Here is an 18922-nt window from a genome sequence, read left to right on the forward strand (position 1 = left end):
AAAATGGACCAAAATAGCTTCCAGCTGCAGGTCACTCAGTAGACTGTCTGCATTCACTTCAGCTTGTGACTCATAACTTGCCATTACGAGAATATACCAGATAGGCACAGAGAATGTACAAATCCACAAAGACAGCTCAAAGGTAAAGCTGTCTGAAGTTTGTATTTTCCATTTTGCTTAAGGATGTACAAGCAAACATGTTACAAAACCAGGTGCTTGGGCCAGTTTTATCACAAACAGGTGGCAAATGTAGGCTACAATATAAAAAAAAACGCAAATTAAAACTTTATTTCAGGTTTAGTCCCATATACAAAATTTAGTATGTTGTATAGTATGCTGTATGTAGGGACAAGACAATAAAGAAGTATTAAATTTTCCTTTCACTTTTAAAATAATTCAGTTCATAATGTTCTATTCTTTTGTTTTTGATACAATCACTATACAAAGGAAAAAGCTACTACTGAACAATTATACTGTAATTATACAGTAATTACATAGTAATTATACAGTAATCACGCAGAGTAACAGTAAATTGACAGTAACAGTACAATACATTGAGTGAGAAACAATTAATGGTTGAAACAAACATTAATTACCTTTAAGAACAGTATTTCTGCAATCATTTTGTGTATTCTGTACAAAGCTATATTGTTTAATGAGTTCAAGTGTGTTCCTGACTTTGGCAATCAGAAGCTATATTCCTGACTTGTCAAACCGTGTGTGTGGCATGTGTTTGTGGCAGAGCTGATCTCAAACACACTGCGCAGCTGAATAACATGACATTGAAACCATTCTCATATATATATATATATATATATATATATATATATATATATATATATATATATATATATATATATATATACACATATATATATTGGTCGACATTATTGGGGCAGCACCTGAAAGAACAGTGCAAATGTGGAGCATGTGGAGAGGCACTGCACAACTGTTTGTTGTAAAGTAAAACAGAAGGACTTCTCTTGAAAACATGTAAATAGTTTTTGATTTGTGTTGAGTAGAATTTTTATTTTCTTCCCCTGATTGCCAAGACTTTGGAGAACAATTTTCAGAAGCCGAAAACCTTGTTCATTATTTTTCTCTGTGTGATTTGAGTAAACTTCTGTGAGAGTCAATTTCTGTTTTAGTTTTTCTATTGTCTTTATAGTCATATAACTATTTATATATTAGTGTGACATTACTGCAGCATGATATTCTGATAGCCCACTTTTTTCTGATGTATATAACTTGGTTGTGCATTACAGGGTTGAGGTTATACAAGCATTATTACACATGGAGACCAGGCAAACCAAAAATAGGAAAAAAATGGCTTACACCTCAGAGGGTTAACATTTCATTACTCCTTTGAGTTTAATTTCATTATGTTATGTTGGTGAGAACTTCTGTACTACATTGTGATTGGTCACCTCTGAGGTTTGTCATATTATTTTAGACCAAGGGTGCATCAAAAAGAGAAGAATAGTGCATAAATCTCAGTTCCTGCGCTGATAGATGTTGGATGTATTAAGTAGATCCACTGAAGTTTTATAAGTTACTTGGTATTTAAGTAGCTGTTTGAACCTGGCAAGTTGTACTTCTGCATGAGTCACTATTTCACTGAAGTCACCGTACTTTTACTTGGATTTAGGCTACTCTACACACTAGCAACTGCTGCCACTTACCTTGTGTCTGATCAATGTGGCCTAAGGTTTCAATCTGCTCAACCAGGTCATTGGAGTTCCACTGACTCATCCCCAGCAGCATAGCAGTCTTCCCCTCCAGAACCTCTGCAAGAACCCACACACAGACCAAAACACACGGTGAGGCAAACAGCAATAAGGCAGGATGAACCAGACAAGAGGATCATTCAATTCATCTTCAGGATTATCAGGCAAATGTCATCTGGGTTCATTCTGACTGATCTATTCCCGCATTATTGCCTTTTGTGCTGCACTCATCTCGGTTCCGAGAGTCAAGCGTGGAATTAGGCAGTACATTAAAGGCCATTAATGTTCGGTGAATTCTCTTTCAGAGTGATGGGCTAATGATGAGCATGACTGGAATTATCAAACACTCTGCTGGAGCTTGGAAGACGGCCCTGGAGAATCGGATGGAAACAGCTGTCGGGTGGGGTGTTCTTTGCCGTGTTTAGTGTGTCAGCATCCTGCACGTTCACTGCCTGGCCTGCTGAACGCCAGTGTGGAAGAGTGTGTGTGACAGGCCTCCGTCAGGCCTGCTCATCTCAATCAAACTCTCCACTCATTTGGCCACTCTCTGCCTCATGCTGTCCACCAACCTGTCACTTCCATGCTATCTGGAGCTTGTACAGACACGGGCGGACACGCGCACATGCTAACAGAAACATGGGGAGAGGCACCTCCGGGGAGCTGCAATGAGTGAGTGCTGGGAGATGAAGGCTTTTCAAATATAAACCAAATATACTGGGTCATCTAGCAAGGAATGGACCTGATCAGTACAGCTTGGAGAGAGAGAATGTGGGAAAGAGACAGTGAAAGTGTGAAAGAGAGCAAGACAGGAACAGGGTGGAAGGGATAAAGAGTGAGAGAGAAAGAGAGCAGAATGAAAAAGTAAGAGAGAAAAAGAGATGGAGTAAGATGGAAAAGTGAGAGAGACAGAATGAGCGAGAGAGAGAGCAAGACAGATGGGGAAAGAATAAGAGAGCGAGATGGAAGAGAGAGAAAGACAGCAAGATGGGAGAGAGTAAGAAAGAGTGAGAGAGTGAGTAAGAGGGAGGAAGAGTGAAGGAGAGACAGTGAGAGAAAGCAAAATGGCAGAGTGAGAATGAGAATGCAAGGCAGGAAAAGGAGAGAAAGAGCGAGAGAGCAAGAAAGCGAGAGAAAGAAAGATATGTTATATGAGAGACAGCATGAGAGAAAGAGAATAAGACTGAAACAGCAAAACAGGTGAGAAAAAGAGTGAGAGAGGTAGATAAAGGGAGAGGGAGAGAACAAGAGACGGAGGGGTGAAGGGCAAGAAAGAGCCAAATGAGAGGGAGAGTAAGAGCAAGAATATGTTAGTGTGAGAGAAAGAGAGAATGAGCAATAGAAAGAGAGAGAGAGAGAGAGAGAGAGAAGCAGAGGTGATCAAAAAGGAAGAGCAAAAGAAAAGAAGTGTGAGGGATAGAGAGAAAGACCAGTATGTGAGAGGAAGGGAGAGAGAGACATGAGCAAAATGGGAGAAGGAAAGAGTGAGAGTAAGAAAGCGAAAAGAGCAAGAGAGCATGAAAGAGAATAAGAGAGAAAGAAAGCTAGAGCAAGCAAGAGACAGCAGGAAACAGAGAGAGAGAGAGAAAGAGCAAGATGGGAAAGAAAGAGAGGGAGCATGAGAGAAAGAGAGAAAAAAGAGAGACAGTGTGAAAGAGAGAATGAGAGAGAGAAAAAGTGTGAGTGAGTAAAATGAGAGAGAGAACATGAGAGAGGGAGAACCCATCTTTTCTGAAGTGTGAAATGCGTTTAATACAAAAAAGGAAAACGAGCTGTCTTAGTGCCTGAAGGAAAGAAAAGCCACTAGGAGGATAAATAAAGAACAGAAACCATCCGCACACGAAGGGAAGCCGGAACAAGACAGCTTTTCAACGCTCCTACCAAAGCTTCAGAGCACAGCCTTCCAAAATCAAAGCACGCACAGAATAAAGAGAGAATTTGGAAAAATTTAAGGAAATTTAAGGAATTTAAGGAAAAGTTTAAAGGTTTAATGTGTTTCCTTGAACTTAGCAGAGGAACAGAATACTGAAGGTGAAGTAACTGCCCACTGGCGTCTATTATAAGCGTGTTAAGACTGAGAAATGCTGGAGCTGAATTCCCGGACCTATTAATGACCAGTACAGATATGGCTATTTACGCTAAACAATGAACACAGCAAAGGATCTCACTGACAAGCAGTTTGCCTAATGCTTCATGACTGCAATTATGGACTGAAGAACCTTCAAGTGATCACCATCACCCACAGCATCTCTGATTTGCCATGACAGCGTGCTTTACAATAATAGAAATTCTCTTTGCGCTCTCAGAGTGGCTCTCCGAGGCACAAGAGCACGGTGAATGAATTGCCAGAAGAGGATGCTGAAAATCTACAGACATAGGGCTGTTATCCCTGGAAAAGGGCAATCGTACTGAACCAGACAAACAGAGCTGCAATACAAGGAAGGAAAGAAATACCCAGAAAGGAAGCAATTAATGTATAACAGATCCGAATTATCACCTCTCAGCACACTGTTGAATACTTGAAAAGGCTTGGAATTAATGAGCTCATGGAGGCGTGTGTCCCTATTACCAATTTTTTATTCAATCATTTCTTTTTAAATATTGAGAGTATAAAAAAATACAACATGAGAAAAGTATCAAATGTCCTTCCTCTTGTGCAGAAGAAATGTTGGGTCAAGATGGGAAAATTACAGCATGCTGCTGCGCTTTCTTTTCTTTTAGAGTTTTTTTTGCTGCACTTTTAGATTGCAGCAGATGATACACCAGAACAGCCATGAATACATGAATAGCTAATGCTTTAAAACCTGGCCTGTCAACCCGCACCTCTGAACACACCTTTTACTTCTCAAATACTATGTGTCTTAAAGAGTGCCCTTGTGAAAAAAAGAGGCAAAAAAAGACATGTGCTGCATCAAGACAATCACGAAAACAAGATGTGCTGAATCCTAAAGAGGAAAAAAGGAGAAAACAGAGCTGAGTGCCATTAGCCAAGATGTCATACTGTTATCTACAATAGCAGTCACAAGAAAATAACACCTGCAGCGGCTCATTTACACAAGCTGTCAGTGTCTCATCCTGTGCAATAACAGGATTTGCAAGGTATACTGTAGCTAAATCAAGGTGGACATGCATATATAAATGAATGATTAGCAAACAAAGCTGGACAAGATAAAATAACACTGAGCCCTCACACAAGATTAACTGACACTTAATGCTCATAAATATTCAGTGGAAGTAATAAAAGTTCTCATAAACAAATGGTAGGGCTGCACAATATCACAAAACATTGTACATTTATTTCTATTACAGTGTAGGCCTCAGAAATATTATAATGGAGAATTATGAACCAATATAATGCATAACCTTTAGGATTGCACCTGGTGCATCAAAATGATCAAAAACGCTTGGTTATAACGACACCACTCAGCAAATGACATCTCTAGAAAATTGCAGAAATTGTCTCTCCAGCAGATCACAGACACTGTCTGATGTGTACTGTGAACAAACCTCAAACGTTAAAGGGCCCATGTTCTCCATTTTTCCTGCTTTCCATTTTCCATTCATCTTATTTTTTTTACCTGAGGTCCATTTACCTTTGCATGTTTCTCTGTGCCAAAAAACAGTCATGATTCCTTTTTACATGAACATTTCCCAGCCTCTCTTTACCCATTAGAATTAAACAGGCTTTTACTGTGAATTTATGACTGACATGTAAATGACTTCTGTTCTAACTGCTTGCCCTATTGTGCCTAATGTTGTTCCGCATCTGAATTTCTCAAGTCATTAATCTCATACATGCGTTCCACACACTCATAGATCTATGAGCATCAGTCACTGCTTTAGTTTGATATATATTACAATCATTCCATATCAGTCACGCTATCAGTACCAGCGACTGAGCAGTAAGGATGGGTATCGTTAGGATTTTATCAAAACCAACATCGATACCAATACAAGCAAGTTTTATTACACACTTCTATAGCTTATGAATAGCTTACATTGAAGTCCCTGTAGTTACTGAACAATAAGCCTTTGTATTAAATAAACCTGGAATGTTAAGGGGTTAGGCTATCAAAATATCCTACCTAGATTTTTATGTAGGGAACTATCTATAAATATGCACTACGGTAGGACATTTCAACCAGAACCACGTGGAAAGAGGGTCACATCATCTCCATTCCTTCCGACGGACCGTTTTTTCCTCCAATGGTGAATCATGGAGCCTCTCAAAAGTTCCTGGAAGGTAGCAGCAAATACTAGCAGTGCTGTTTTGTGTCTGTCCTCTTATCCGGTGTCGACCAGAGGAGGATGGGTTTCCGCTTTTGAGTCTGGTTCCTCTCAAGGTTTCTTCCTCCTGTTGAGGGAGTTTTTCCTTGCCACTGTCACCAAGGCTTGCTCACTGGGGGCTTGGACCCGGATTCTTTGTAAAGCAGCTTTGTGACAACATCTGTTGTAAAAGGCGCTATATAAATAAATTTGACTTGACTTGACTTGACAGTACAGTTGCAGCAGAATGGACCATTTGTGATGCACTTTTAAAGAATCAGATTGTATATTATCATCACATCCAAATCAAATTAATAATAGATTTAGGGAGCATTAACAGACAAGGCTAGGATAGTTGTTGCATGTGCTTTCTGTATGTGCAGTGCATTTGTGAAATGTAATGTTTAGTCATTTTGATAAAATGTATTCTGAATTTGCATCATGCTTATGAGTTTGCACAAGTTTTTCATTGTACTGTGCATAGGATCTTGTCAGCCACCATACAGAATGAACTAATGTTACATAAATACCAACAGCAGCACCGTTTGTCCAGGAGCTTATCAATATTTCAGTACTGACCAGTCAGGAAGCAGTACCAATTTAATACCAGTTCTTAGTACCCATCTCTACTGAGCAGTGGGTTCTCAGCTTCATGGTATTGGTATTCTGTACTGCCAATAACAATACTGTGTTTAGGTGCCTGTATCAGCGCTGATACCGTTACAGTATCAACATCAGTGCAACACTAGAGCTAGAATGTAGTGAAAGATGACAAAATACACATATAACTGACTACCTCTATGCTCACTCCAAATGAACTTTATGCAAATGAGCTGTGTGATGACTAAACAGATACGTGGTGCATCAAACAATTGTCTCAAACTTTGACTCAATACTCCAATGCACATATAGCGAGAAAGATAATGGTTGGAAAAAACAAATGTTTTCAAAACATTATGATGGTAGATGATTTTTTTAAGGTTAAAAATCAATCTCAGGTAATAACTCTCACTAATTCTGCGTATGCTTTAGTGGCACGCCCCCCAAAGCAGCTAATAGCTGGTGAGGGAAGTGATTGAGCTCATCGTAATGAAAATGCAGCATTAACTTTAACAGTGCATGGCTATTACAGAATTTGAAAATATTTAAATAAAACTAAATAAAAATAAAAATGCATAAAATAAAAAAAATAATAAACATACTCCATCCTAAAACAGGCACACAGTCTTGACTACACTCAATTTATTTTAAAGCTGAACTATGTAGGTTTATGGATTAAATTTGAAAGACACGTTGGGTCAAATTCCATGGTAGTTTTTTGGACCACGTCCTATGTTTTTCCTGTATTAACGTCTTTGAGCACAGGCTTAAAAAGAAGGTCCAGCTCAATGTTTAGATTTCAAAGGCAAATTCAACATTAAAGAGGATATGATGGCAACAGTAGATAATTCACTTCCATCCTTGGAAGACATGTCTGTTACCAAGTTTTGACTTTGAGAGTTCTCTTTGAACACACTTTCAACATACATGTAATCATCCGATTCATCCTCTCGGTATGGAGTCCTAAACACAACCAACATTACAAGAAATGTTCTTGCGCACACTGCACACAATTACAGCTAAGAAAGTGCAGTTTTAAGATTCAGTTTATTTTTATTTTTAATATTATTTTGGCAGTTGCAGTCTCTTTATCCCTGAGAATTAGAAGGCTAGAGTTAGTGTGTAAGGTTACTGTAGCTTTAAGACTGATATATGTAAATGAATTCTGAATCTGTCTGGCTGTCCTGTACTATGCTTAGTTAAAAAAAACTGTCAAGAGTGAAACACTCCTTATAACTTCAGCATCATTGGGTGGGACTAAATTGCTATATATATTGTCGCTGTCCAATGAAAAACAAGTATCTCCAAAATATTAACTTTACAGGAGAAGGCAAAAACACTCTTACATTTCAATGTAAGTCAATGTAAAGAGATTTTGTGTCAAGTGATTTTAGAGCATTTTTATCAATCAATGTAAAGGATAGCTGGTGTGTTGAAACGATGTAGAAAACTAAAAATCAACAAAAATGGAGATACGTGGTTTTCATTGGACAGCGACGATATGTAAATGTGTTGTTTTTCGTGACAGCACAAAAACAATACATTCAAAATGGGTTGTTTTTACAGCTTAACTTCCATACATAGACTGCATGGATTGAGGAGTGAAAGGCTGATTGAAGCTTTAACAGTGTTAAAAAGTGAGGAAAGTTTTCTATGATATGGGCACTTTGAACAGTGCTGAAGTCTTTGTTGTGCTGCAGCCCCCACAGCATTTTCAGTTCCCATATGCATGCATTAAATTTTTCATTTAAAAAAAGGAAACTTATTTTCCCATCATATTGGCCCTGTTAGGACGTGTATCCTGGAAGTATTCTAGCAAAACAAACATTCATACAGTCTGACATATGAAAATCATGCAATCTAGTCACAATGTGACTGTTCACACTCCATTCCCTGCACACATGCAGAGATTTTCTCGGAGGTGTGATTAGTTTGCCTGTTTGCATAGAGAATCTGTGTGCCAGGGGAGCAGCTGTCATCTGCCTGCAATCATAATCATACACTCCATGATGCAAACCAAACAAAACACACCTGAAAAGAAAAGCCCTATACACCAGGCCACACCGGACCACTGACATTATAAATGAGGGGTGAAGACATTACACACTGCCCTTTAGTCCTACAGAAGTCACAAATGCCCTCCTAAGTAGATTCTGATTAGAGTAATTAACACAGTTTTATAGCAGGGGCAGAAACAGCGGGAGATCTGAGCACTTGGACAGCCAGTGAGCCGCAGTAGCCCCTGCATAATCAATAGGAAAAAAAACCACTAAGACAAATTTCGGTGCTGCAGTGTAGCATAGTGTCATGCTAATGAATTAGTAATGGCAGCAAAACGAACGGCTGTAGTAACATGACAAATGGTGGAAGCACTCTGCCTCCGGTAGCAATTTACGACTGCTTTAAATCAGAAGCCCGAGCTGATATCCCACTGTAAATATGGTGTGGTTAGACACACTCCAACAAATCCTTCTCATTACTCAAGCAAGCGTGCGATAACAGATTTGGATTAGCCACCATGGAGATTTTTCAACATGTCAATAAAGGCACTGAGAGCAAAGCAGGCATGGGTTTGAATGAGCACTGATTGTATTCCTTCTTGTGTTCTCATGACAATAAACTCACTAATATATTAAATAGGACTATGAGTGTAGGCCAAGACAGTGTGCTTGGACATGGGGCACTACAGTGTACTATTAGAGGAATCATCTTTATAATATGGCTGTGATGCACTGGCCTCAGTCTCTTAACTGGATTACAGATCGATGGTGACGTGGGGCGAGAGATATACTAAATTAATATGGAGAGCTAGGCCTACTAGTAGAAGCTGAACTGGCTGTGAGTAAATTTTGAGGCAGGGACAGAGTTGTTACTGCAAATCTCAGGGTGTTCAGATATCAGGGACAGTGTAACCTTCTCAGAAATGTTTTTTATTTACAAAATCACATTGCACTAGCTATTTTCACTCCACTTTAGAGGTATAAATCAGCATTATTAGCCTGTATATTTTCTCCATCTCTGTCTGCTAAAATGTAACAAACACCGAATAGTGACTTCAATATTCGACACATGGTACCAGAAATAGTTAATTGGGTACTCGAGTACCTGTGCACATCCCTAGCAAACTCTCTCTTTGATTTCACCATGATTCAATTTGTTAAATTTGATAAGATTCAAAATTATTCTTAAATATACAGTGATTACAAAACTGTAACCGAATGAATTATTTAGATAATAGTGGAATACAGATTTCCTTTTTTTGTTTAGTTTGAGAATAGGTTGAAAAAATAATGTGTACTGTAAAGGGGAGTTCTACCACTGTTTCAAAATTTCTACATAATTAAACCATTAATATGTACACAAAGTCAGTCAGAGTGGTTAGATGTGAATTACTCTGTTCTAGAGAAACTTACAGAGCCAGAAATGTTCACAGCTGTGGTGATAGGAACCAGACATCTGAAGCATTTAATGTCTCTCACAACTACATCACAGAAGGTTATTGCATGAAAGTGTTAAGAATACACTGCCTGATGTTTTATAATAGTTTTGACATAAGGTTTTGGCCTAAAATGTATTTTTCAAAAGCCCATCATGCGGGAGATGGTGTTGCAAGGCAACACTGTGCCTTCAGATCCATTTTTACATCCATATTTCAGACACAATAACACATTAATAATCCAGGATTTTATGAATTACCAACACTGCAAACTGTAAGCTACCTATTCATATCCTATACTCCACACTGGAGAGCTTGTCCAAGGACTTCAACACAATACACTATTCTTTGTGCAGCTCGCCTGCAGTGTCAGCGCTGAGGCGGCGGAGACTGAGAGCGAGTATCTGAGCTGCCGGAGATATGAAGGCGTGCATGGCTGAGTGGAGGTGTCAGAGTGTCAGACAGGTGAAGGCAGTGTTGGCAGTGAGCTGTGATTGTGACCACTCTCTTCATCTCTCTCTCCGCACAATTTGATCATGAGTACTGCACACTGAGCACAGACAGCACACACACACAGAGCACACAGAGCTGAGGGGGAGCTAACAGAGACCACGCACAGAAACACACACAACACCCCTATATCGCTGCTACCAACCTCACTAGTATCATTCACACATACACACACACACATCTAAGACTTACTGAAATTGTTCTTCTACACACATGCACGCAAACACACTCGGTAAGTATCAGTCACAGATACACAGGGGTGCTGTGGGAGGTGTGTTGGGGAGTGGGGTTTAGGTCAATTCCAAGGGCCCTTGTGTACTGTAAAGGGGAGTTCTACCAATTTTTCAAAATTTCTACAAAATTAAATCAAGGTGTACACAAAGTCATTCAGAGTGGCTCCTCTTCACAGTTCACAGTTCATGGATAAAAACCAGACATCTGGTTTAATGTCTCTAAGAGCTCCCTCACAGAAAGCAACTGCATGAAAGGGTTACAAATACACTGCCTGGTGTCTGAGACATTGTTTTACAATAGTTTTGACGCTAAAGTTTTGGCCTAAAATGTATCCTGGTCACAATCGTTTTGAAGAACAAGAGTTTTGTTTTTAATTCTAACAAAGATGCCACCAAAAAACATTGATCACACTTTTAAAAATGCTAGGAAAAATTATGTCAAAATGGAGAAGATAGTAAGCTATCACCCAGTTTTTCTAAGGTAAAGTTGACTTATTATGACATACTTTACCTTTAGGTACTGCATTTGGAAATGACAACAAAGATGTCTAAAAAAAACCCCATATCCAAATTTTTTGTTTTTGAGTTTTTTCCTCACAAATCAATAGTTCAACATGCCCAGTGTTTATGTGTTAAGATGTCCTTTTCTCTTCACCAACGAAATGTAAAAGCTAAAAGTGAAGGTGAAGCAGAAAGTTGTCCTGTTCCATGACTTATCTATAGCTGCATGAACAAGTATGTTCATTGAGATTTTAGTGGATTTTAAATATTGCATCTGTCCTATACTAGTCAAAAAAGACTTGATTATAGAGTATTGCTTCAACAGCCGAGATGCAATGCTACAATTTGCAACTGTACAAATACTACAGTGTTGAAGTGTATGCAGACATGTTGCTTAGATCCATATCTACAGCTTGCTTTATTCTATATAAGAGTTAGAATTATGACACTATAACAAAATTAAGAGTAGCGTTATGAAAATATTGGCTTGTTTTGACAGGTTCTGCTAAGGGAAATAAGATGAGGCAAGGACTCCATCTATGAAATTTTCAGGAGGCCCAAAATTGTTACCAGCATCTTTGCTGACGTACATCTATGATTTGCTGAAAGCACACCTCCACACATGCACACAAACACACGCAGACCCACTTCCTTTCACCAAAGCACATGTCCAAAAACATGGACAGCAAGTAGAAAAACAACATAATGTGGTTAAACTGTTTCACACGTCATCAGTCTCCTGAGATTCAACACTTGTTATAAACAGCTTCAGTAAAAAGGCCACGCTCTGCAGGCAGCGGCTGGTGCTATAGAACCTGTGCTCCAGATACGCCGTCTGTCAAATTAAACAGCAGCCTTTCACCATTCTGCTTAGAGCAACTACAACTGGGAGTGGTCAAGTCGTTTAAATGCTTTCGTGGATTCAGAGAGAAGTGCTGGACGGTAACAAATAAATTCTGTAGCACAATATTTTGTCATGTTTTTTCATGATATTTACAAAAATTCTCCTCTTTTACAGAAAAACTCCTGCATCCTGAGCAAGGTGCGAAATAGAGGGGGTCCTAGGGGGTCCAGGACTCTCTAATTAGCCTCTTAGATGCCTTGAATATCTCAGAAACAAAATGTTTCTGAGGGGTTCCTGACAAAAAACTTATCATGACATTATGTTGTCCATTGGGGTAAAATCAACGCCCAAATACAAATTCAGCCAAAATTCATTGTTTAGCCTGCTTCAACCACAAAGCAGCAAGCTTCTGCCTTTGATATTCTTAACTAACTAGAAATGCCTATAGAAGGCGCTGTAGCAAACTGATTCACCCACTTGGTCTTTCATAGCCTAGCAACTACGCCCAGGATACCTCTGAAAAACTTTACAATATGCCACAGTGTATTTGTAAATCGGAAAAGCTGCCCAATTTTCTAAAGGGGATTGGTGCAAAGAACTGTTACTCATTTCCCAAAAGACAAAAGAGGACACGTGTAAGATCTCAATTAATGTGTGGAAGACCACATTACCAAACTAGAAAAGAGCCTTTCCAAAAGAAGAACTGTTAAACCAAATATTTTGCCACCTCTATTGTTAGCATAAGTGTGGCTATTAGCCAGCCAACACTGGAGAAGCCAGGCAACATGGGACCCCCCGAATACCAGGGGGTATTTCGCACAATGATCCTGAGTACTGCTACTATGCTAAAAGAATATATTACAAACCCAAAATAGCTTGTTTGGTTGGTCTTCTCTTAAAATTATGCCAAAGGGAACCTTAACCCTCTATTGCACGACATTGTCTCTAGGCAACAAACCCATTTTCCTCGCCTTACACCAACATTATACATATTTAGCGACAATGACAGGGTTAATAATAAAGGGAAGAGTTTAAGTAAGTCAATAAAAGGATGTATTTGTCATACTGTCTCTTAATGGACACTTTTAAACCTCTTTTTTAATATTCAGTATAATTATTTTTGTTATGAGAATTTGCCAAAGCATATTTGTTGTCTAGAAGCAACACTGCAGGGCAGTGGAATGGATTTAGCCAGTCACAAGCCAGAACTCACCACTTCAGGGAACAACTTTATATCATTTCTTCCTATTGTCACACAATGTTGCCTCAGGGCAACATACCCCAAAAGGACCCCTGCACACATTATTACTTAAAAATGTTTTTGAATTTAACAATGAGGTTGATTTCTCTCATGATGCGTACAGTAGAGGGTTAAACAGTATTGTAAACATTAATCAAAAAGAAATCAGATATTCAGAAAGAATGATTCAGATTTTATGTATTTTATGTAACTTTCAAAATAATTAGAAGTACCCAGAAAAAGAGATATTGATATATGAAATATAACTGATTTATGTATGGATGTATGGTTCAACAGAAAAGCTTTCATCAGGACAGATCCTTTACATTCTGTGGAGGTTCTTTAAACCTTAAAATGTTTTTCTAACTTGCTCATCTCATTTACAGAAACTGTGTTCTGAAGAACAATTCACTGAAAGGGTCTTTCAGGAAACAAAAGTGGTTCTTATATGCCATCGCTTCAAAGAACCCTTTCTGACACCTTTATTGTGAAGAGTGCAGCACTAACAGAGCTTTCCTAACATTTCAGCATTTCAGACTGTTTTTCTTAGTTACGCCTGCTTCATGATTTAACCTCACCTATATCAACACTGAAGGCAACTCCTGAAAATGCCCAAATATCTACTTTATGTCACAGCCCATGGAGAACTGGTGAAATGTACTCATTCTGTATCTGACAGAGTAATGTTGAGGCAGCTCCTCTGTGCCTCTATTGTAGCTAGGGCAGCTTATGTCTTTAGCATTTCCCTGGTAATGTTTTGTGACAGCGTAATACATTTCTCACGGCTTTATTCCTCCGGCTGCTTTATAGCATGGGGGATGGCATTAATCATAAGAAAATAAATAAATGTCCTGGAGGTTCATTGTCATAGGCCCAGAGAAATAATACCCACACACTCAAGCACTGTCTGACTAAGTCTCTCGCTCTCTCTTTCTCTATCCCTTCCTCTGCCTTCTTCTACTTCTTGCTCCTTAAGTGTATTTTGGTCAACCTGAACACGGTGCAATCATGCAAATACTGCTCAAGAGGGAAAAACAACAAAATCGGGGAGCATATTTACTGTTTTTTGTGATCTTTTTATCCCAATTTAGTCCCTTGTAGTGACATGCTAGTCTTATCCTGAAATAGGGCTGAACAATAATGTGGAAAACATCACATGGCAATATTCTCCTTTTTTGCGATAAATACTGCAATATGTTAAAAAAAAATAAATATATAAAAAAAAAATAAATAAAAAAAACAAATACAAATAAATCCAGATAATTGATGTCTATGGATCTAATTATCACACAAGCAATGGAAAGGGTCTGTTGTTATCTGTTGTTAACATGCTTGCTTGAATCCTACAGTGGTAACACACTAGCCTATAGAGTGAGATTTTCCAGTTTAAAGAAAATTTTAACGTTTTAATGCTAGTTTCAGACCAGAGTGCCCCTTTAAGACAGCAGTTCAATATTCTATTGAAAATACATTATAGATGTGACATGGTTAAGGCCTGGCCTGCATTATTTGTGACTAGAATTGTTTATATTTGTTGAAAGTGAAAATCTTGATTCATCCAAAGAACATCTGTGATTGGCCAGGAAGTCAGTACTGCAAAGGTTGATGTAGAAATTATGATTAAGGAACAGTATATTGTGCAGCCCTGTCTTGAAATGATGAGTTTCTCAGTTTAGTGTCTGATCCTGGTTCATGCATAGGAACCAGGAGACAAGACAACCATCTCTGTCTGTGCATCTGACAGTTCATGCAAAAGCTCTTCAAAGAAACCAATTGAAAAATAATTATAATCTGCATGAAAACAGAGGAGAGATTTGACTGGGGCCTTCACCATCCTTATCTGCAGATAACATCTGGACTTTAATTGAACAGCTGTGTTATATGACAGGGCAGAGGACTCTCTTGAAGGATGAATAAGAAATGTGTCCCATTAAGGATGAATGTGGAAACGTGCACTGCTGAGCATATTGGACATTGCTTCCAATAATGACTGAGCCCACTACAACTTTATGTCCATCCATGGATAACAGACATCAGCCTAGAGGAAGAAGTCTGAATACATTACAGCATACAGTCATTTGGGCCACAAAAGGATATTTACACTATAAGGTAATACTACTCGCTAGAGCACCAATACAAAAAAGCACAGAACATTCATGAAACACTAATACAGTCATGGCCAATGCCTAATATTAGAAAAAAGCAGCTTCATCAAGCCCATAATTAAAAGAGTGCCTGTGCATTTACTAAAATATGCTGCTTGCTGATTTCCCTGGAAACCTCAAGAGAGGCTGCAGTGCTGTTCTCACCTCTAATGGAGAATCGCCCATTTTAATTACACCTCTATTCACAGAGCGAGCCAAGCGGTGGGTATTTCTCTGGGACTCCCTCTGAGCGCCAGAAGAGATTCTAAATCTGTACAACACGCACCACTGCATGATCAATCACCATCTACTGCATATCTAGCCACATATATTCAAATACAGGATGAGCCAAAAACCAGGAACCATTTAAATATCTTGATGTTAAAGATACTTAAAGACATCAATGGGTGTATGTATGGCATATGTACATTGATTGGTCTAATTCACATAATGGTAGAGATCAATCTAACTATTGATACTGATACCATAATGTGAGACCATCACGTGTGTTAAGCGTATGATGGCTTCAGTAATTATTCAATATATTTATCATTTGTTAATCATTACCCCAAAATTGGTCTTTGCAATAAAACATCACAGAAGGCTGCAATATGCAAATGACCCACTAACAAATCACTACATTTTTTATTGTAGGCTATGAGCATTCTGACCCACCTCAAACATTCGAGAGGAGTTTTTATGCTTTTTGATGAATCAAGGCAAGTCATGTAATCCAACAAACATAAATCATTTTAATCAAAATATAGCAGGCCACTCCTTAACCAGATCACAGCTGGTTCACTGATTGTTTGTATTATGTTTGTTTTATGTAAGGTATATCGCAGTCACAATATGCAGCACTGTTGGGGTGCATTATGTAAATCAGACAAGATTGAAAATGGCCAACATCAGAATTGGTAAATTTTTACTCCTAACACACAATCTGCAATCAGTCAATCTGTTATTTTGATTTTGGCTGATCTGTGTTGCAGTTTGATGATGCAATTTGATAAATAACATGAGCCAGATAAGTACACTTACACTGTATTTTGTAGCACTTTAACACTGATTTTTCGAAGAATAACATCAGTTGGCCTATTCAAGAGCAAATCATTTTGCCTTGTTATTTATATAGTGACTTTGGCTTACAAAAAAGGACTCGACCTATTCTGTTTCATGTGTTCATTTAACCCTCAGAGCCTCAGAGCTTCAGGTCAAACAAAGAATAACAAGTAAAAGTAAATTAAGATCATTCATTCTGGCAATTTGACTGTAAAGCAATCAGAATCAATCAATAAAAATTCATAACAGGGTCTCCTCTAAACAATATAGCAGCAGTATGGTATTTTGACTATAGTATGGTGGCTTCTATTTCAGTTCACTGAACCAGCAACCCAGCCTTACCCCTTACATCCATTCCGTAATAGCAAATATATGCCATAAAACTCCTGTAGCACAAATGTTTTCCTACAATCAACTACCCCACAGCCAGGATGCGGCATCTGATTTCAAGGGATTTCCAGATTAAATGTTCCGTTTCAAGAAGTCACTGCAGATGTAATAATGGCTGAAGACCTCCATCAGTGAGTGCAGCTGAATGAGGATGAGTTGGAACATTTCACACCATTATAATGTCGCACCTAAAATCTTGAACAACTCAGTATGACCTTCTCTTTAGCCTGCTGAGCACAGCTTTCATCAAAGTCATCAGCTAAACCCAGTATTTCAGACCATACTCTCACTGGCAAATGCAAGTAAAGAGTTTAACACAGGGGCTGCAGTCTTACAGAAATGGTGCATAGTTAGTGCGATAAAATGTGGGTAGAGTGAAAGCGTTTCTTACATTGTGCCCAAGTGAATAAGGTATGTACTTAGCCAGCATCAGATTAGGTATAGTATCAGCCTCAGATGCTCCTTCCACAATTACCTAGACTGTCTGACATATATTGTACAGTATTTTTTGCAGAATTTTGCCTGCTTTACTCTGATTGACTATCTGTGATTAGCTCTTCTGATATTTCTTCTGATATTTTACTTTTACCTGCCTTTGTTTATTAATGACTAGTTGATGGATTTGCCTGCATTTTGCCCATCTGCCTATCTTGTGATCCCTTCTTCTAAAAATGTACCCAGTAAAAACAACATAGCAAAACCTGACTGTTCATTTGTTTAAATAACAAAATATCCTGCCATTTCTGATTTCTGTTAATTGGCTAATTAGAAGTAATAGTAATAGTAATACCAATAGTAAGAAGTCTGGCTTATGAAACTAGATTACATGTGGAGCTTCAACAGCATGGATAACACTGCAGCATGGATTTTTTGATGGTTCATAACAGCAGAAACAGATTTAAGTTTTTGGATTGCTTTACTGACTGCATTATACACTGCAATTGGGTCAATCTGACATGGATATTAGTGTAAATAAACCAAGAATTCCACAAATGTTTTTTTCTATTATTAAAGCTGTAGATATTCACCACTAGCATGACAAAACAAATCTACTGAATGCTAAAAGGCAGGTTCTACAGTTTGATTCATCTTTTCTCTATTTAGAAAGGCCAAAAGTTCTTTCAATGTGAAGTTACAGCAGTATTAGTATGCACCAGATTGACTCTGATGTGTCAGGGTTATAGAGTGGCACCTAATAAAATATAAGACAAAAGAAAAAGAGAGACAGACCGCAAGCGAGAGAGAGACAGGGAGCAAGAGAGAGAGGACAGAAGCAACCACTGGAGAGGTGAATTCAGGACACCAGGTTACAAAGGAAAGAAAATGACACTAACCTCGAGCATCGAAGAACTCATCATCAGAGCTGTCAACGGATTCTTGGGCGATGTTCTGCATACGCCAGTGGGAAGCACTGTGCTTGCGTAAAGTCACTACAGGGGAGAAGAGGGAAAGAAACGATCAGTCCTCAGATCATAAGTGCCCATGCAATTAATCAGCACTGTATGACTAATTGATTAGACATGACATGATGACAACGTTATCCTGTCTATTAATATACAACACAACTCCAGTGACATGGATGTGGCTAGTGTCTACTAATTGAAATATGTTTTCTGTGAAGATGTTTTTTGGGAAACAAAAATGGGGAGGAGTCAATTTTCAGAACAGATGTAGCAACAAGCTACTCGCAATTTAGTTTTAATTTAATTACACTTGAGCTGAGTCGTGCTGTAAATTGAAATAGTGAATTTGAGCAACAGAAAACAAAACATAAAATAAATGAAACTACTTAGTACTCTTAAAGGAGACATAGTAAACAAAGTAGCTTTATCCTTGATAGTATGTATATACATTACTTGTCATGGTATCTATCACATAAGAAACTAAAAGTTGTGAAATGTCAGCAATTTTGGTGCATTTCTCTCTTACAGAAAGCTTGTGATTATACACGCTGTTAGGATTTGCAGCTCAA

The 18922-nt window shown here is 38.4% G+C and overlaps 1 protein-coding gene across 1 annotated transcript in view; it reads right to left on the reverse strand.

Moving 5' to 3' along the window:
• The window catches only part of pitpnm3 (PITPNM family member 3), a 118167-nt gene that overhangs the window by 81504 nt on the left and 17741 nt on the right, over positions 1-18922 (reverse strand). The window contains exons 2-3 of the mRNA XM_036562164.1: positions 18285-18380; positions 1683-1787 (exon numbers count right to left, since the gene is read on the reverse strand). Coding sequence (XP_036418057.1) covers positions 1683-1787; positions 18285-18380 — 201 coding nt within the window. The remainder of the gene's footprint in view (positions 1-1682; positions 1788-18284; positions 18381-18922) is intronic.

This window comes from Colossoma macropomum, unplaced genomic scaffold (genome assembly GCF_904425465.1).
Source record: "Colossoma macropomum unplaced genomic scaffold, Colossoma_macropomum, whole genome shotgun sequence".
Lineage (NCBI taxonomy): Eukaryota > Metazoa > Chordata > Actinopteri > Characiformes > Serrasalmidae > Colossoma > Colossoma macropomum.